This window comes from Neovison vison, chromosome 2 (genome assembly GCF_020171115.1).
Source record: "Neovison vison isolate M4711 chromosome 2, ASM_NN_V1, whole genome shotgun sequence".
NCBI classification, from domain to species: Eukaryota; Metazoa; Chordata; class Mammalia; order Carnivora; family Mustelidae; genus Neogale; species Neogale vison.
This window is the reverse complement of record NC_058092.1, coordinates 224,027,653-224,048,605: the sequence shown is the minus strand read 5'-3', so window position 1 is coordinate 224,048,605 and position 20,953 is coordinate 224,027,653. Positions and strand designations below refer to the sequence as shown.

Genomic DNA, 20,953 nt, shown 5'->3' with positions numbered 1-20,953 from the left:
CCTCCCTCAGTTATAGGGAGGGGAAGATGATGTTAGGGCTTCAGGAACTGAGTTATGGGTCTTTGGAAATTAAGTTATTGATAAGAAAGCCGCTTCCTTGTCAATCACTAGGACATTTGTAAATGCAGGGAGACTCAGGTCTTGGCAGGATTGTGATCTCTACAAGTTAACTGTTTTTCCTTTAGGGCAGCCAGGAATGCCTGAGAAGGTCGCATATATCTCATGGGAGAGGGGCTGTGGGGTGTCAGCTCCTGCTTTGTCCTCAGCTTGCCTTTTGTTCCCTCATCAGTTTTAGTGTAATGAATACAAGACTTGTTCTTTGAATCTTACTCCTGAGATCTAGTGAGATCAGAGCCAAACTTCCTCTGGAATTATTTTTATGTAACCTAAAAATTACTAAGCGAGGAATTTTTTTTTTCTGTGTCATCTAGCATTTCCCAGAACATACCTTGGGAAACATCAATTTCATAATTGGCCTATGTGTCAAGTAGAAATAATAAAACTAGAGATGTGAGTAGAAGATCAGAAATTGTCACCCCCACCCCTTGAAATCATATGTTGAAATCCTAATTTCCAAGGTGATAGGGTTAGGATGGGGATGGGGATGCTGGGAAGGTGCTTCGGTCATGCGGGTGGTGGTACTCTCACGGATGGGGTTAGTGCTCTTGTTAAAAAACAAAACAAAAAAAGCCCCACAAAACCACAAAGTTAGCCCCCAACTTTTACCAGGGGAGGACACTGAGAAACTGGGAGTCGGTGGTCCAGAAGAGACATCTCACTGGAACCCAAGGACACGGACACCTTGATCTTGGACTTCCAGCCTCCAGAACTGGGAGAAGTAAAATTGATTATAAGCCAACCAGGCTGTGATATTTTTATAATAGCAGCCCCAAAGGACTAAAACTCTTACCTTCAAGTTCCAGTCCTACACACACACACACACACACACACACACACACGCACGCACGTACACCCCTACTTCGAACCCTTGAATGCCAGGTGAGATTTTTGGCTTCAGGAGGGTTTTAGAATTTCTACTAGTGCAGCTTAACATTTTCATTAGTGGTTGGACGAAAGCCTTAAGCTTTGACGACACGAGATGATGCACGGTGGCTTTGGAGATGGCTAACATGGAAGTCATAAAGGAAGAGTTTCGTGAGTGCAGGGCAGGGAATGATGGCCCTTGCCCAGAGGACAGCGGGTGAGGATATGGGAGAGGAGACCGATTTCTGGAATGACAGTGTGTGGAACTCTATGGACCTGCTCCCTGGAGAAACTGGTGAAAATGATTAAAAAACAAACATTTAAAGCCCCTGGAAATGGTCCTAAGTTCAAACAGTAAATGAAGAAACATCGTGAGAAAATCTTTGCAGATTTGGTAAAAAGTTGAGAGTCTGGGGTATCTGAAACAAGCCTGCCCTCTCCCTCAGCAAAGTGAAGCCCCTACTCCAGACAGCAGTGGCCACCAACCCAGCACCCAGTGGAGGGCTCTCTTCCTGGGAGGAGCAGGAACTCCATGTTTCCAACCCCCCTAGCTACCAGTTGCTGAGGCTTAGTCTTGGCAAGTATGGTCAAAAGGTAGGGGCTTCCCTGTTTTGCCCAGCCCCCGTTTGCAGAATAGGGACTTGACCTTGGGAAAGGGGTGATGAGAACGTTGAAACCCACACTGTTCTTGCCCCTGCTGTTGATACTGTGGTCCCATGCCAGGAGAGGCCAGCCAGGAGGACCTCGGGCAGCTGCTGCCCCCGGCCCTTGCAGGGAGTGCTGGGCTCCTTGAGCAAAAATGTCACTCAGAGAGCAGCTTGTCATTGTGGCATTCCTAGTTCCAGGGCCCTGGCTCTGATGTTTTGCCCCCGGGGTGGGGGGAGGGGGGAGGTGGTGGAGGGGAGCAGCAATTGTAAAAAACAGCTCATCTCCTCATGGAGGGACTAATTTCATTTACAACACAGACTGAAACAGTTCAAGTGTAAAGGCACTTGGGAGAGCAGTGGAGATCATGGTTAAAGGCAACTGACAGGTGATTTGTCAGTTTCACGCACAGCCTAGACTATAGACTGGCTAGTTTGCAGGACAGAACAGAGGAATACGAGCTGGACAGGAGCCCTCCTGAGGTCCGAACAAACACCAAACACAGACCTCAGTAACTATCCCTTCAAAGGAGCCACACATTGACTGAGTTCATTTGTGGAGCAGTTTATGCCCAAGTGCATGGTTGAAAACAATAGAGCAGTCATCTGGAAATTAGGAGAGTTTAATAGCTGGGTGTGGTCAGTGAAAGAGAGGAAGGGGTCCCTGTGAATACCACAGTCACCCCAGGGTGACTGTAATCCAGCCGGTCACTAAAACTAAACAGGCAAGGAACAATAACAACTGGGGGACCTGTGTCCCGAGCAGTGGCAGGACATTATCGAAAGTGTTCAGTTTCCAGCAGCAACAACAAAAAATTACGAGGCGTGCAATGGAACAGGAAAGTATGACCCACACACCAGAAAAAAAGCAGGCTGCAGAAGCTGCCTGTGAGAGACAAGATTTGGATTTAACAGAAAGAGACTTCAAAATAACCGCTATAAATATGTCCACAGAACTAAAGGAAAGCGTGATTATCGAATTAAGGAAGGTATGACGACAGTGTTGCATTGCATAGAGGACATCAGTGAAGAGATAAAAATGGTAAAAAAAGGAGTAAATGGAAGTCTTGGAGTTTAAAAATATAATAACAGATTAAAAATTCACTAAATCAGGAGAGTGAGAAGACAAGTCACAGACTCCCATTCTGATAAAGGACTATTACCCAAGAAGTCAGCAATAAGAAAATGAGCAACTTGATTTTTTTTTTAAAACGGCCAAAGATATGAACAGATGCCTCACCAAAGGAGCTATATTGGTGGCAAATAAACCCATGAAAAGACACTCATCATCACATATCAACAGGGAAAGGCAAATTAAAGAAACAAGAGATACCAGCGCACACCTATTAGAATGGCCAAAATACAGCACACCAACAACGCCAAATGGTGATGAAGGCGAGGAGCCTCAGGAACTATCATTAGTAGCTGGCAGCAGTGCAAAGTGGTATAGCCACTCTGGAAGACAGTTTGGCAGTTTCTTAGAAAACTAAGCATTGTCTAACACACACACATACATATGTGTATATATATACATATGTACGTATATTTTTTATCACATCCAGCAATTGTACTCCTTGGTATTGACCCAAATGAGTTGAAACCTTATGTCCACACAAAAGTCTGCACACAGATGTTTATAGTAGCTTTATTCATAGTTACCACAACTTGGAAGGAACCAGGACATCCTTCAGTTAGATGAATGGATAAATAAATTGTGATACATCTAGACAATGGAATATGATTTGGCTCTAAAATAAATGAGGTGTCAAGCCATGAAAAGATATGGAGAAATCCTAAATGCATACTTGGGAGAAGGAAACCTATCTGAAAAAGCTACATTATTATGATTTCAAGCATATGACATTCTGGAAAAGGGAAAACCATGTAGCTGTCAAGGGTTAGGTAGGATGGAAGGATGAATAGGCAGAGGATTTTGGGGGCAGTGAAACTGTTCTTATGATACTATAATGGTGGATACAGATCATTAGACATTTGTCAAACTATAGAATGTATAACAGCAAGGGTGTTCCCTAGTACAAGCTACAGGCTTTGGGTAATAATGATGTGTCAGTGCAGGTTCACCAGTTATAACAGATGTACCACTCTGGTGGAGGGTTGTTGTTAGGGAGGCTGTGCGTGAGTGGGGTAGCAGATACATGGGAAATCTCAGTACTTTCTGCTCAATTTTGCTGGGAACCTCAAACTGCTCTAAAAATAAAGTCTATTAAATTTACTAGAGACTCGACAGCATATGTGAACTAGCAGAAGAAAGAAGTTAGTGAACTTGAAGGTAAATCAATAGAAATTATGTCAGCTGAAGAACAGGGAGCAAGAGGAATGAATAAAAATGAAGAGTACCTCAGGGAAATGGGGACAGCATCAAACACATCAACAGGATAACTGGAACGAGAAGAGAGAGAAATGAACAGAAAAATTATCAAAGAAAAAAAGTCCCAAATGTGTTGGAAAATAGTGTCCTGTACATCCAAGAAATTAAACTCAAAATAGGATAAAAACAGAGGTCTATGAATAGATACATCATGATAAAAAATATGAAAGTCAAAGATGACAAAAATCTTGAAAGTAAGAGAAAAATGTGTTACATGCAAGAGAATCCCAGTAAGATTAGCAGAAACAATGGAGGCCAGAGGCAGGTAGCATAACATAGTCAAAGTGCTCCAAGACAAAAACTGTCAACCAGATAGAGTTATGACAGACCCCACAAGTTAAGGGGTTAATAAGGTTCTACAACAAGACTAATCTCCTGTGAGATCAACGCTACAAGCCTGGAAGGTTCCCATGACCTCCATGAGTTCAATTTTACCAGACCAATTCACAGAACTTGGGAAAATATCTAAATGAAGAGACATTTGTCTCTTGAGGTGTGGGAGGATCCCAAACACAGGGCTTCTGCACCTTCTCCTCATGGAATCAACGTCGGTCCCCACCCTGGCACACTGATGTGCTCACCAGCCAGGAGTCTCCACCATTTGTGTCCAGAGTTTTTATTAGGATTACAGTATAGAGGCATGATTTACTGAACGCTGACCATGTGCTTGAACTCAAACTTCAGCCCTGCCTTCTCCTCCTTGGAGGTCAGGAAATCAGGCTGATACCATATGGCTCAAAACGTTAACACTAGTCACATGGTTAGTCCTTCCAATCATGACCGGTCCCCATCCTGCTACCCAAGACTCATCTCATTAGCATAAACTTAGACGTGATCCCAGGGGCTCATGAACAAAAGAGACTTCATCACTCAGATTCCAAGGGTTTTAGAAGGCCCATGCCAGGAACCTGAGGCAAAGACCAGGTCAATTCTTTATTATACAACAGTCATGGACTTCCATTCTTTTTACATGTTGCTAGATTCTGTGTGTTTGATTTTTTCCATTTTTTTTTAATTGAGGATTTGTACATCTCTATTTTTAAGAGAGATTGGTTTGTAATTTTCTTGTGACATGTTTATCTTGTTTTGGTACCAGCCTCACAGAATGAGTCGGGAAGTGTTTTGCTACTTTTTGCAAGAGTTTTGCGAAGAATTAGTATTAACTCCTCTTGAAACACCTGGAAGAATTTACCAGTGAGGCATCTGTTCTTGGAATATTTGGGGGGGAAGTTTTTAAATTACTAATTCCATCTATTAACTTGTATAGATCTTGGAGTATTTTCTATTTCTTCTTGAGTCAGTTTCAGTCATTTTGTCTTTATAGGAATTTGCCCATTTTATTACAGTTATTAATACTTCCATTCATAATCTTTCTTACTTCTGTAAGGTTGGTAGTAATGTCCTCCCTTCTGCTTCTCTGTATCACTGTTCTGGAGATGGGAGTGGGGATAGAGGCCTGCTTTTGGGGAGTGATGCTGATGTTTTGTGAGGAGGGCACCAGGGGGGCATGGTAGCCTCTGGTCTTTCTGGTTTGCATCTGCTGTGGAACCTCTGCCCTGCGTGAGGGGGGCTGAGAGTGTCCAGAATTCTTGGCTTGCCACGCTGGAGTGGAGGCTCCGCACTATGAGTGGCCAAGGGTGAAGGAAGACAGACCCTGATCTCTTGACTGCATGCACCTGGAGTTTAGCTTTTTCCACCCCTAGGTTGGGGAGATGAGAATGTTGGCAGCCTACCTTCCTGGGGGAACCGAAGCAGCCCTCTCCTGGGAACCAGGGGAGAAGGAGTCCAAGCTTCTTGGCCTCACCCACTGGAGTGGAGCTTCTGTCATACTGATCTGGGGTGTGGGGGGGTGTGGGACTGGGTCATGGCTTTAGTGCCACAGATTCTCAAGCTTTTTACTTAGATTTAGACTTTCTTGAATTAATGTTTCTTCATTTGCAATGTCTTGGAACAATTTGCAGGGGATTTAGATGGTTATTTAGAAACCGTTTTCACCAGTTACGGTTGTCCGATGGAGAGAGAGAGTCCTCAGAATTTCTCCTGTGGCATTCTAGAAGTATGTCTAATCTCCGCTATTAGCTATTCTTTTCCCAGAATGCCCTGCTTACTTAATTCTTGGTTTATGGCTTCAGGTGGCCGTGAACCGCTCAGGGAGGGCTGACAGAACACAGAAGGCCGAGGAAGAGAACCCAGGGGGCATTTATGCAGGGAATTACTGTTGATTTGAAGACAGTGCTAAAATACGAAATAATTAACTTTGAAAAGAGAAGGATAAGGGTATGAAGAGCTCATACATGTGTTCGTTGAGCAGCAAACAAGTGGAATGCTTTAGAATGCAGAGCAAGGTCCTTCCACACAGAAATCATCTCTTCTCAAGGTTGTTACATAATAGAATGGACTCCCCACAAAGGTTGCAGAACTGCATTTTAGAACAGGCTAGACCCTTATTTTTAGATCTCATGAGTGACTAAAATGCAACTTTTCTGTCATCTCATTCATTATGATAAAATCTGACAGAGGCACTTTATTAACACAAATTATCAAAATAACTGCGGTGTTGTACCTTTCACCTACCACTCCGAACCACAGCAAAACACCCAGGAATATTTTAGAGTTTGTAATCGCAAGGTGCAAGCAAACCAAATAGGGCTCTGGGCCACACGGATGATTATTTTGTTCTTCCTCCAGAAAGTTAAACAAATAAGAGCAGCTGTCTTTCCTCCGGGCTTCCCTGCAAGGCTGACCGAGGTGTGTTACTGCCCGAAGACTGGGGCGCGGGGTAAACAGCCTCGTTAGAGCCCTTGCGATGCTTGGGTTCTTAGGTCATGTCAGCTTCCTGAACACCGGCAAGCTATTGTTTTTTTCCCTCTCCAGGAATGGGGAGATAAACTACACTTCAAATATTTATCCTCCTTATCTTTCTTGTTCTAATAAGGGACTCGGTTGTGCAGCCATTTCCAGCGAAATGCCTAATATAGAACTGGTTCGGTTTAAAGAGGTAGTTGTTATTTAACGAGATGATGCTTTTCAAATTAAAATCTTAAAAATATCCGGGTCAGTGAATGCTCTCTCAGGTTGGCAGGATCGCAGAGCTCGACCTTCCTGCTCCGCGAAGGGCAAGTCCGTGCTTTCTTCAATAAGAGGAGGAAGAAACAACAGGCACAGTGATAATGTCTAGCAGTTTCTCTTAGCAACGGAATGAAATTAAAATATGCAGGGCCTAGATTTAAATCGTAATTTCTAGAGTGTAATGAAACTTAACTACTTATTAAAGTTGTGCTCTAAACTTGAGTTTTGGGGTCAAAAAGGGGACACTACAACTGGCCAAATATACACACCCATGGATGATACACATTATATATGCAGAGCAAAATTATGTATGTGTGTTACACACACACACACAGATAGTGATATATCCATAGTGATTATAACTAAACTGTATCTAGATACAGATAGATCTCTATCTAGGAACTCGAATTACTGAAATGACCAGCAGATACATTTCCCAAGTTTTGCAAGCAGAACACTGCCTTTTGGTAGGAGAAGTAAGCCCTCGTCACCATCCAGTGATGTCTGGGGGCTGAGGTTTATTTTTCAAGAAGGGGAGCCCCTTCTTGAAGCCCCCAAGATAAATAAACATCGTTTCAAATCAGTTTTAAAGTCATCACATTTTGGTGAAACTAGGATGAGAATTTTTTTTTCACATGAATGAATACTATAAAGATTTATTTATTTATTTGACAGAGAGAGATAGAGATCACAAGTGGGCAGAGAGGCAGGCAGAGAGAAGGGGACGCAGGCTCCCCACTGAGCAGAGAGCCCGATGCCAGGCTCGATCCCAGAACCCCAAGATCATGACCTGAGCCAAAGGCAGAGGCTTAACCCACTGAGCCACCCAGGTGCCCCAGGATGAATGAGTGTTATCAAGTCCGAAGGCATAAGCATGGTTTGGAGGTTATGGAGATGTCTTTAAGCTAAAAAGTTGGGGGACACCTGGGTGGCTCAGTTGGTTAGGCGGCTGCCTTCGGCTCAGGTCATGATCCCAGCGTCCTGGGATCGAGTCCCACATCAGGCTCCTTGCTCTGCGGGGAGCCTGCTTGTCCCTCTGCCTCTGCCTGCCACTCTGTCTGCCTGTGCTTGCTCTCCCTCTCTCTCTCTCTCTGACAAATAAATAAAGAAAATCTTTAAAAAAACAAAACAAAACAAAACAGTAAGCTAAAAAGTGAAACCCTCCCTGAACATAAAGGAGGCCACTTTGAGTGCTTTGCCGAAGAGCAAAATGAAGTACAGTGCGCGTTCTTCGGACAAACTGGTGTCTCATCTTAGTTTCACTAAAACCGGATGATTGAACACCTGATTGGACGTGATCCGTGAATTTATTTTGAGGGGCTCACTGCCCTCTTGGATGGCAAACCACCTGGACATGTCCCTGGATGCCGATAAGGGCTTGCTCCCCCGACCCAGGGGCGATTTCAGACGGTGGGAGTTTTGAGATGCATTTGCCTATCACATCACTTATCCAAGTTCCCTGATTCCTTAACAGCTGACAAGATAAGCACTGAGCACAACATATTCTCAATGTCTAGATGTACTTCCTGTGTCATGAAAGAATGAATCATATAATAAAGAGTAATTTGTTTTTTTTGGAAAGCTGCTAAGTTCAAGGTCATGAATCTATAAAAATAGTATGACTGTATGTTGGATAACTTGTGATTTTTTTTAAAATAAACCTTCATTTAAACAATGTTTTAAAATATCCTAAATAAGGTTTTATATACATAAAGAATATTTCAAATATTTTGTGGCATATTCATTATTAAAAAAGGAGAGGGATGAATATCTAATTTTTTTCCCTTTCAACGTTCTTTTAAGTCTGAAGTTTCTTACCCAGTTAGGAGTTCACAAAAGCAATTGAATTAGCTAGAGAATGGAATTGCACAACATTATTTACACTGACAAGGTTGCCTTTGGCGAGATAGTGTTTTAAATGATTTCCTCAGTCCTATTAAAAATATGTGTATCTTAAGATGTACTAAAACTTGAGTTGGTTTATAGGTGTGTGTTTCATCCTTAAAAAAAAAAAAAAAAAAGTCCCTGGGTGTAAACAACAAAGTATTGTTATTTTGAACTAAAGCTTAACAAGCAGATTTTTCACTGTATATTTCAAATTGCAGAATCTTGGAATGGCCCAGAACCTGAGGTCTTTGGGTTGCATTCCCCACTTGGGATAAACACATCAACTGTCTTTAAGTCTCTATTTGAAGACATTCACATGCAGAGAAGTCCATGTTCTCCATGGCGTGTATGACTCAATGTTTGGCGTATTCACTAGTTGTTAGTCACTGGGCTAGGTTCTTTTCTAATGTTATAAAATGATTCCATGAGGTAAAGATATCTAGTTTAACAGATGAGCAAACAGTATCAGTGGGGAGGAAGTAACTTGCTCCCATTCTGATTAAGTGATAGTGTCATGTCAGCTGGTACAAAGTTGTGTTGACATAATACACCTCGTGACAGATTTACTCTCATTTACATGATTTCTCTTCACATATGCTTCAGGTAGAGGCTTTTTCTCCCTTCCCACAAATATTTATGTATTCAACCCGATTTCTTATATCACTCTTCATTACCCTCCTGGTTACCTTTTCCAGGACACACACAAAGTAAGCAATGTGATTGTGAGAAACAGAAGTAATCTTTTTCCCACTTTAGTTTGCTCTACAAACTTGTAATATTAATTTGTAAAATTTCAAACAATACAAAAATATATAGGGTACATAAATACCAGTCCCCCCCTCCCCTATATTCAGCTCTATATAGTTATTAGGGTTTGTTGTATTCTTCCTTCTATCTGTTCTTTTTGTTTTTTTTTTTTTTATCCCTATACATATGCAGTCAGCTCTTGCTCTGAAAAATTCTGGTGTGTCCGGTGTCAGTTCCAACAGTTTAACAGCACTCCTGCAAGAACACGGTTCTAATTTCAGCCGCACAGATTACTGACTGTAATCACCTAAGTACAAACTTCACTGTCAGCCCTTCAGTTCACAAATCACTGTGCAGTAACAGACATGTCCCACGATCAGTGACCAGTATTGTCACTTCTTCCAAAGTCTGTTGGTGACTGGTCGCTGTGTGCCAGTTTGTGCAGACGGCAAAGTGTGTAGTTGTGGCGACTTCTTGTTGAATAACCGAGAGGGATTTGGCCAGAAAGACAGAAGTCCAGCAAAGAAAAGTGAACACAGTGGAAGTGACATTTGACTGAACGTACGTGGAGCAAGAGCTGGCCTTCGGAAGACTGTTGCTGTTCAGTCGACTCGATGGACAGGGACACTGATGGAGGGTGGTGACCTTGATGTCCATGAGGAGAGTGGCTGTGATGAGGATGAGGATAATGTCCCAGAGAAGTGATGATGGAAAAATCTTCACATTAAGGAAACCAGGGGAGATGGAGCACAGCACTGAAAACATGGTTGAAAACGTTGGAACTGATCCAAACCTAGGCAAAAGAGTTTTGCCTTTGAGAAAAATATTTGCTGCTAGAAATTTTATGATGCGAAAGAAGCAGGCATCTTTCAAATACTTTTGATGTTTTCTTATAAAGAAATGAAAATTTAATTCTCAACATTTGTAACGTTTTAAACTACAGTGCTATACTTTCGCTTTATTTTTTCATTTTCGCATAATTTCATAATTCGGTGGAGGCCTTTATTCACCTGTTTCATCAGTTACCCTTTTGGTTTATTTATTTATTCTTATCTCTCCTTTCAAGTACCATGCAAGTTCTAGAGCAAGGACCTTGTCTGATGCGTTCATCACGGGACCTAGAAGTGTAAGAGTGAATAGCTGAACGATGGATCTGCGTTTGCTCTAGTGATGCGAGCACCTCCTCTCGGCTTTCCTTTATGAGCTGTATGTGCACATTCTCTCTGCCTGTTTTCCAACGGGGGTATGTTTCATAGGATATATGATCTTCTACTGACACACACAGTTGAAATATACATATATACACGTATATATAGTTCATAGGAGCTTGCAATAAGATTAATTTTATGTCCAGTTTTATATTTCGCAATACCTTTTCATTTCTGTTCTCATTTGTTATACAGACGCTTAAAATTTTTATGTAGTCATACATATCAATCTTTCCCATTATTGCTTTTGGGTTTTAGGTCATACTTAGAAATGCCGTTCCTGCAGGGTCGGGCCTGGTTAGTACTTGGATGGGAGAAATGCCGTTCCCACCCCGACACTATATATTCTTCATTTCTTCTGGCACTTATTTGTAATTCCTACGTTGCCATTAATTCCTTTCAAGTTCTGTATACAGTGTTAAGTAGGGATCCTTTTTCTTGCCTTTAAAAAAAAAATTTATTTTGAGAGAGACAGCGTGAGTCAGGGGAGGGGTAGAGGAACAAGGAAAGAATCTCAGGCAGACTTCCCGCTGAGTGCAGAGCCCAAAGCAGGGCTGAGATCGTGACCTGAGCTGAAATCAAGAGCTGGATGCTTAACTGAGCCCCTCAGGCCTCCTTAGAGATCTTTTTTCTTTTCAAATGTTTCCAATATCATTTACTGAATAGAACACCTTTCCTAATTGCAGTTTTTATACTTAAGATTTTAATTACTGTAATTATGATTGCATGATTTTGATTATTTGCTTGCAGTTTTTTCTTTTAATTACATACTACACACACTTCCCCAAAAGTTCAAATACTAAATTGTGACTTACAGATCTGTAAGCAGTAAATGGTATATTTAAAGCAGAAAGCATATTAAAAACAGAAACATGGCTTTAGAGAGAAAATATTTAATCTATTTCACGGAAAAATGTGCAAAGTTTTAGAAAAGAGGCATTAGGCATTAATGTACAATATACATACATTCTTTTATCATCACATGTATTACACTTTAGAGTTGGTAACAAAGGCTGGTGCACAAATTCATTCTATATGATCTTCTGTTAACACATGCACTTGAAAAAGTCACTGAAATAGTCTTGAAATACATGTAGAAATACAGTGTTGTAAAAAAAATATTAATCTGTCTGCGTGAAACACTTAAAAATGCAAACCACATTAATTTTTAGAATTAGAGCATGAATGGAAATACCGGTATATGGAATTATAAATTGGATTTCATTGCATTTTCTCTTTGGAGGAAAAGTAAATGTAATCAAACCTTTGGAATGACAGATATGAAGTCAGCACAGCAGACAAACTCTATCCACATTTTTATCCACACAAAAGATGGGAGAGTCTGAGTCTCTAAAATTTGACAAATTTATGAAATGTTACTACAATTCAGGAGTGTATTATACATATAGATCTCAAGCACACAGCAAACTTTGTCCATAAACCACATGTAAAGTAATGACAGCAAGAAAAACATTTCTAAGTTGGTTCTCAATGCATCCTAATAGAATTTCAAACCTTTAAAAAATATTAACCTAAATATTCCTAAAATATTTGCAAGGTATACTGCAAATTAGGGAAAAATTAATCTTTAAATCACACAGGGTACTGTTCTCTTCTGGAAACTGAGATATTAGGAATTCTAGGAAAAAAAAAAAAGTATGGGGACGCCTGGGTGGCTCAGTGAGTTAAAGCCTCTGCCTTTGGTTCGGGTTGTGATCCCAGGGTCCTGGGATCAAGCCCCGCATCAGGCTCTCTGCTCGGTAGGGAGCCTGCTTCCTCCTCTCTCTCTGCCTGCCTCTCTGCCTAGTTGTGATCTGTTAAATAAATAATAAATCTTCAAAAAAAAAAAAGTAGCATAACAAAATCCTTCTGTTATTTGTGAAACCATAGCTCCTCACTGAAACTTCTACAGAAACTACTATTGTTTTTAAAGAAAGGGAAGCCTAAGGTGTGGAGAGGAAGTGGTAGTGTCTGTTTCACAGGTAAATGTGGATGATGAGTAGTATCACAGGTGTGCATGCATGAACAATAACATCTCAAGGCCACACAAGCAAACACTTGTCAGTTCGAACGGTATAAAGTAGCTTAAGCAGCCCATCCCATTGGTGCTCACAGCTTGATTGGAATTCATTTTTTTTTTTTTTTAAAGATTTTGTTTATTTGACAGACAGAGATCACAAGTAGACAGAGAGGCAGGCAGAGAGAGAGAGAGAGAGAGAGGGAAGCAGGCTCCCTGCTGAGCAGAGAGCCTGATGCGGGACTCGATACCAGGACCCTGAGATCATGACCTGAGCCGAAGGCAGCGGCTTAACCCACTGAGCCACCCAGGCGCCCTGGATTGGAATTCTGGCGGGATGAAGAATAATGGCCACCAATTCTAATAGAAGATTGTTAGATAGCAGAGTCCTGCTACATTTTCAGAAAGGAGCCTATTTTTACCCTTCATTACCATAATTTATCAACTGATGTTTCACCCTGCTAACTTCAGTATATATTTTTCCTGAGCACAGCACGGTAGATAAAGAATCAGAAAAAGACCATTTAGATTGGGCATATTCAAATCTGAAGGCTGATTTTTTTTTTTCCTAGTTCTCAGCAGTATGAAGTCTCATTTCACTGTATTTCAAATCTTAGTATGTAACCAAGTATATTAAAACCAGAGGCAATAAATTGTCATTGATAGTCTCAAGTTTTCAACATTGACTTTGCTTTGCTGTGTTACTGAGAAACACCAGCTCTGTCTGTTGCTACTAAAAAGGGAAGCAATTCCTACCATGCCCAGACAGTCACGAAAAGGCCTGGGTATATGCTTGGTTAGTGTTTTTTAGGATGTGGTTGCTGGTACAGGCAGGGAGGCCCATTTGGAAATACCTATAACTCTTTCCTTTAGGTTGGGGGCTCTCAACACAACTAAATACCCCTTGGTATTTGAAAGTGACATGCCTCGAAGAGGGACACACAGGACAGTGGAAAACTCTAGGCAAACACTCCACAGCCAGGATGTAGGTTTCTCATTTTCCAGCTCTAACCTTTGAAAATAATTAAACCAAATCAGCACATGAAGAAATGGAAGGGTTGCAATCAGCAAAGCTGCCTGGTCCACTGTACCCAGGACCTCTGTCGTCAGACGGGCTGCTGGGAGGCTAGAAGCGGCCAGGGGAACCTGCAGGTCTGATGGAGAAGGGACAAAGTTTGCTGGTCATGGAACACATGCAGGCAGATCAGTAAGCCCCAGCTGTAATGCTGTTCTTTAGTTAATCCTATGGCAAGGAAGTGGGGAAAATGGGCTTTTAATTACTCAGGATCAAATAGTGATTTTGGTTAGTGTGAATTCATTTAAATAAATCATGTATGTGCGCCAGGAGAAAGAGGAGGAAATCTTGGTGATTAATAGTGAGTTCTACTTCTAACGTATGACACAGTAATTACTTTTTAAGTTGTACAAATCCTTATGGGTTTCAAGAATGGGATTTTATAAAAATTAACAAATTCTAGTAATTTAGCAGACTATCTGTTGAAAAGATGTTTATAATCATGTTCCTGCATGACCGTGAATCACAGTGGTATGGGAAATTTTACTTCCTTCCTTGCAGTGCCTAACAGGAGAAAAGGCTGGCCTGGTGCAAACGTTACTGTACTAGAATCACATATATTTGAGTCACTGGGGTGGAGGGCGAGAGTGGTGGCGGGTCTCATACCAAACATCCTTCACGTAGAAAGGAAGCAAACAACTTTAGGGGCTCTCCGTGTGTTAACAGGCTGGCCAAATGTTATGCTTCTAACTCATTTCGGTTATTAAAAACAGAATTTTCTTTAATATGAAGATGGTTAGGGTCTGAGACAACCCTGTGCTAAGAATTCAGTTATCCTTTATGACAAGGTCTTATAATTACTTTTTGAAGACCAATTAAAATAGCATTGTTGGAACTTTAAAACTGAAAAATCTACTTAATTCTTTAATACTTCCATCTGCCAAGAAAAATTCTGGATAATATCCGAATTTAAGAAAGAACGGTACATACAATCTTTTGGGAAACATAAGTATACAGACTGTTCCAAGCCAGGAAGGATAAGAGCGTATAATGAAAAGTCCAAGGAGCTAAAAGAATTTAATGGATTTGATTTAAATTTCAAAAACAATCATCACTAGGACTTTCTGGATTCTTTGGATTGATTACTCTTTACTATATATAGCTTTGAAAGATTTAGGTCTAAAAAAACCCCCCACTTTGCAGAGGCAGTGTAGCCCAGAGGGGGAGCAGACTCATCCCGGCCCCGCCACTTCCTACATGCAGGATCTCCAACCTACTGCTCAGAACTTTGTTTCAGTTTCGTCATCAGGGAGATAAGGAAAAACAGTCTCTCTCTCTCAGAAGGCTGTTGTAAGGGTTAAATGAGTTGATGCATTAAAAACACTTAGAAAAGTGCCAGGCACATAGTAAGCACTCAATAAATTCAGCTGTTTATACTACTTTATTTACATAATGCAGAGGCTGAAGAAAGCATGCACAGAAGTACTCTTAATTCTGTAGTTTTTCACTCTCCATCTAGGAACAGAGGTAGGAATTAGGAGGCCTGTTTTCAGAGAAGATGTACATCACTCACTATTCACCTTTTAGTCACTCCAAAAAACTGGCCAAGCAGCAGCCCGAGCCAGGCCCGGTCCAGCATCAGCACTACTCTGAGAACTTGAGTTCCGTCACCGGCGTTTTCACATCTGTAAAGTGGACGTAACATCTCCTTGCCTGATTCATAGGTTACTTTGAAGCTCAAGTGAGGCAAAAATGCGGGAAGGCACTTTGAAGACTTTGTAAAGCACCATCAGAGTGTGTTACAGGAATGGCTGCAGGAGGAGTATGTCCGGACCCTCTCAAAGGAACTTTATGACTCCTAGTTCCGGGTCTAGTTAAGAAACTTTTCATAAAACTGTAGGTTTGTTTCTAACTATAACATCATTTATAAAATCGGGGTATATTTTATTACAAACAGTTTCTCTTTTTGAACCCCAGCTCTACGGAGATTATTAACATATCAAATAGTTGGTTGAGAAATATTTTCCTTTAGAAATTTCAGTTGCAAAGAAAATGTCAAGCTATGTGTTTATGCTCATAAATTAATATCATATTAACTAAGCGAATAACTGGCAGTTCCATTAATTACTAAATGCTTTACGCACACTATTTCATTGAATCCTTACAGTGACCCCATAAAACAGGTACAACAGCCCCGTTGTATAGGGTTAGAATCCTAGAGCCTGCAAAGCACGTGCTCTCATCCACTCTACGACATTACACTACACAAGCACCAGAAGAAAAAGTCATGATCATTTCTCTCTTTGTCAAATCACGTAATTAAGAGAGCCAACAGAGCGAAGGGCTCCAAACTACGTTTTGATCCTTCGTAATAAAGATGACTTTAGAAAAGTTATATTCGCGCTTACAATTCAGTTCATTTTAAATCTTTAAAAAAAATGCTTCCGGTTTGTTTTTTTTTTTCTTTCTGGAAATAACACACTGTTCACTGAAAAAAGAATACAGACAAGTAGAATTAGAATATTCATAATTTCATTATTCAGGAGAACCACTGTTGACACAGTTCCTCTTCATGTATTTTTATGCAATTGTGAACTATGGAACTTATTTTTTGGTAATTGTTCTTAAACATGATGCCAAATACAACGGTCAGACTGAAGTCTTTTTAACTGGCAGATATGCTAAACTAACAGTAAATTTTGTGCAGGCAGAAAATTATTTCTGATATGTATTTTCAACATTTTCCTACATGGAAAAACAAGCAGAGAGTAAGTTATTTGGTGATATTAACTCAAAACTACACTGCCTAGGAGAGAAACTTAGATGGAAATTCTTGACTTGATCTTTGTTTTCTATGTATGTGTACACAGATACACATACACGACATATATTCGTCCACACATGAGAACTGTTTCTGCTGGGTTAATATTATAGCTTTCTGCGGGCCCAATAATACTAGGACTATAGTATTAGAACGGTCAAGGAGAAAACTGTTTTGTAGTCACTGAACTTGACTGAAGTTAGACTTATGGATGATTAAACTGTTAAGTTTTTCCTTGTGAACTGGTTAAATATTTGCTTGAGGCAGCATATTTAAGATAAACAAAATTCTTTTCAGGGACCATACTAATCCTGAGTATAAATTCAGAGAAAAAAGTTCTACCACTTGTGAAATGGTATCATAAGGAGTAGTGGAAAAAATTGTGACAAAGCAGCACAATAATTTAGGGCAAAGATTATAGATATGATGTCGAAGTGTGTGTGATGCCCCATTACTGATACTTTTTGATTAAGGTGACTTAAATGAAAACCTTACTCTTTCTAAACTATCACTGGCCATTAATTTGTACAAGAAGAGAAGCAAAAGTTAAAAAAAAAATATGGAAGTCCTTATAGAAAACAGAAGGCAGACAGGGATCAAGTTTTTTAAAAATAAACTTTCTAGTGCTTCCTCTTATGTAAGAGGTTTATATTAGTCATAAGTTCTAGGAACCTATTTATACTGCTCTAGTAGGATTTACAGAAAATCATACTAAATCCATATAAATAATATTTTTAATGTAAGAAACGGTGCAGACTGGTAACTGGGTAAGAATAAGAATGTTCAATAAACTATACTTTGAAAGAAAAGTATAAGCCTAATACTAACTGAAAACTGTCTAGACAAAAGGAGAAATAAAAGATTCTGAGAAACATGTAATACAGAACTATATGTGTGCTTGTGTATTATACTGAAAAATTAATCATCAGGTCTTTCTGAATTAGGTTAAAACTGCATATACTTCTTTCTCAGGGAGTGAAGTATTCTCATCATATCCAACTGGAAGGAGAAGTATTATGTTTCAAATGAGATTAAAACATGACTTCGTCCTATTCTCTGTAAAAGAGAGTATTAATGTTAGACACTGCTTTATTACAGAATGTTTTTTCATGGAAAGAAAAGGTTTGTGAGGTAATTATATATAATTTTAAACAAGATTCTCTTAAGTGTGTATTTCTACATCTCTTTAAAAGTAGCATTAGCAGGCTACAAATTGAACCCAAGTCAGGACTACACACTTCCTTACTTCAGAGGTTTAAGTAACCTGAGGAAATAAAGCGGGTATGCTCAAAACTCTATTTCAAGAAGAAAAATGGGCAGGTGATGCACTTCCAATCTGCTTTTGAAGCGCGAAAGGCATATGATGCCATCTTGTCTACAGATATTTACTGGATAAATAAATACAGTTTACCTGACGTTTTAAAAATCCTATAAGCTGATTAAATCACGAACATACTGAATCAATTACAGTAAAACAAAGAATAGGCTTTTAAAGAGCTATAAACGGAAATGATGATAATAAAAACACGTTCAGTATCTTCTAGTGACAATTTCTTTTTAGATTAAAAATAACCCCAGTGTCAGTAAATGCCCTCTATGTTTCAGCCCTAATATTTTAAAAAGAGTAATAAATATATATACATATTAATAGCATGAAAGTGCTTCACACTAGAATTTTCTTTGAAGGCTTAAAACTGATTTTTAAAAAACATCACAATAAATGATAATTTAAATTCTGAATATAGGAACCAAAAAACACAAACCCCAACCAATTTGCATATTTTAATGCTTATAACATATATATTCATTTACTCAGATGCAACTGTCCCAATTTATTCTTTATCATAAACAGTATCACAGACAGTAATACGTCCCCAAGTCCCTCTCTCCGTGGAAGACGCAGTATCTCTGGGGACCCATTCATCACCGGGTAAAACTGTATTCCTTCAGAAAAAGTTAAAGGAGTCTGTATATCCTCTGACATACTTTTTCCGAATAGAGTTATAAGGCATTAATAATGGTATGTTAAAATAACAAATAATTTATAATAAAAATAGAAACTCTCTTTTAAATCACTTTCAACCAAGAGAATCACAGAAGAGGACAAGGAACAGTTACCACCCAGTTACTCTTTAAGTTTCTACTGTGATGTAAAGACTTTTTTTTGGCTTAAAATAGACCTTAGACTTTGAATAGCAAGTGTCTTGATAGCAACATGTGGACTGGATCCTAGGTTCTGTTTAAAGTTACTGTGAAATTTATATATTCAAATGTGCTCTTTGCTAGTAAAGGTAGAAAAAGTTAGTTAAAATATTTGGTTTCATTATTATTAACAGTATTCACTGCAAATCAGTTTCATGATAATATTCTAGACTACAGTGTGGATTAAAGTTTTGTGCCAAATAGCAGCAGAGATTACTAAATCATGGTTCAAATGATGGTCAGTGATTTAGCTGGTACACAGCCAGAATGAAGGAATTTGTTTATAATAGATAAGTAAGTACAGAGCATAGCTTTCTTTTAATATCAGTTGCTAGAACTGAGCAGTGGGTTTCTTAGTATCCAGAGGCAGAAGTAAAGCTGCTTTTCCTAAGTTAGAGCAATGACGAGGACAGAGATAACGGCCATGGTGACCGTGTAGCTAACTGGCTTGTTAAAATCCATACTTGAGCTCTACTGGAGCGATGCCCCCTTGGTGTGCACTGCTTATTTGTAAAGGCTGACTGAACAAAACTCCCTTCATCATACAGGCACTGCTGTCTGCACTACAGTAATAAAGGAACACCCGGATAGATATCACCGCTTCCAGTGATAAGCAATCTCCAGGAATCTGCAGTGAGATCGCTGGCTGACTGGAAATGCTCTCTATTTCTCCAGAGGGTATCTGTCCTTGAAGAAGCCACTCATTGCCTAGAAAATAAAAAGGTAAATTACTAACTGTATAAGAAGACAAGGTAATTCGACAAACCTTATGAAGACTAAATTCATTCAACCAACAGATATTTATCGAAAGCCTCTAAGAGCCAGGCATTATGCTCTGTGTGAAGGACAGAGATGGGATATAATGACCACCCAGGAGAAGTTCCCAGGCTAATAATCTGGATATAGAATTACTAAAATTCTTCAACACTGTAAATTGCAAATTTCTACTGGAACCAATCTGAAAAATGCAAATATGCCTATAGATCCTTAATCCTTGAAGTTAAAAAATGAAAACTACTAAGTTCTGTAAGGCCATTTTTATCAGATCAAGTGTTTAGGAAGAGCATATGACAACTACAAAATAACCTAGGGTATACCAATGTATGTACAACTCTGCGGTGACTTTCAAAGTCAAGATCACGATGAATTATTAAATATCCAAAGGTAAAAACCAAGAAATACATTTTTAGAAACAAGTAACACTGTATATATTATTCAGATGGGCTCAATAATGTAAACACAAGATTCTGTCTACCTCATTTTAATACCTAACTCTTAGATTTAAATACATAGATTATAACACAGGTCTAGTAAACCACTAAAAATCTTCAAGCTTCTAGTATCAGAATTTTAAACATGTCTTTATTCATGCAGTGCCTCTCAGAAAGGACGTCTGTGTCGTACTGAGGAAGGCCATGTTTACATGGACTTTCGGCTTAAAGAGGGGTTAGAAATCAAGAGCCCGCATCTGGAAAACACAAGGACATGCTTTCCTGCCATCTTAAAGAGAAGACGCAGAGCAGAGTCTCATGACTTCTCAATGACTTGGGTCATTAGTACAAACACTGGACCGCCTACTGAGTGGTAATGAAATTCTACGTCTACTTTTTAGCTTTTTTCTTTCTTTTCACCTCAGGATGGGCCAACAGACTCAGAGCACCTGCTTCTATTAGGCCTCCATCTCCCCTCCAGTACTGCTTCTAGTTCTCTCTTGGTTGAAAAATCAAATTTAAGAAAAATATGTCAGGTTGGAGAAGGAGAAAGTAAAAGGTGAAAATCTAAAGAGTTAATAAGTAAAGAGCTTTTAAACCATTATTTAAAAATTCTCTTTAAAATTCTTTGGCCTCCTTTGCTTTCTTGGGAGAATATGTTTTATTTCATGGTTGGCTTTGCTAGATAGCAGAATAGTGGGGAACTTTTTATATTTTAAATCAAAACAGGAAAACAACTGTGCTATTTTAATGTCCAAT

At 39.5% G+C, this 20,953-nt stretch overlaps 2 protein-coding genes across 8 annotated transcripts in view; one reads left to right on the top strand and one right to left on the bottom strand.

Moving 5' to 3' along the window:
- Positions 1-19,611, top strand: part of LOC122901130 — a 134,319-nt gene extending 114,708 nt beyond the window's left edge. For 5 of the 7 annotated variants that reach the window (XR_006383364.1, XR_006383363.1, XR_006383362.1 and 2 more), the window contains one exon: positions 19,532-19,611. The gene's annotated coding sequence lies outside the window, so the exon portion shown is untranslated. Of the gene's footprint in view, positions 1-9,912; positions 10,879-19,531 lie in introns of those variants that run through there. The other 2 variants (XM_044240574.1, XM_044240573.1) reach the window with 2 other exon arrangements.
- Positions 15,383-20,953, bottom strand: part of NHLRC2 (NHL repeat containing 2) — a 58,886-nt gene continuing 53,315 nt past the window's right edge. Inside the window, exon 11 of the mRNA XM_044240570.1 lies at positions 15,383-19,691. Within this exon, the coding sequence (XP_044096505.1) occupies positions 19,435-19,691 (257 nt within the window). The 3' untranslated portion in view covers positions 15,383-19,434. The remainder of the gene's footprint in view (positions 19,692-20,953) is intronic.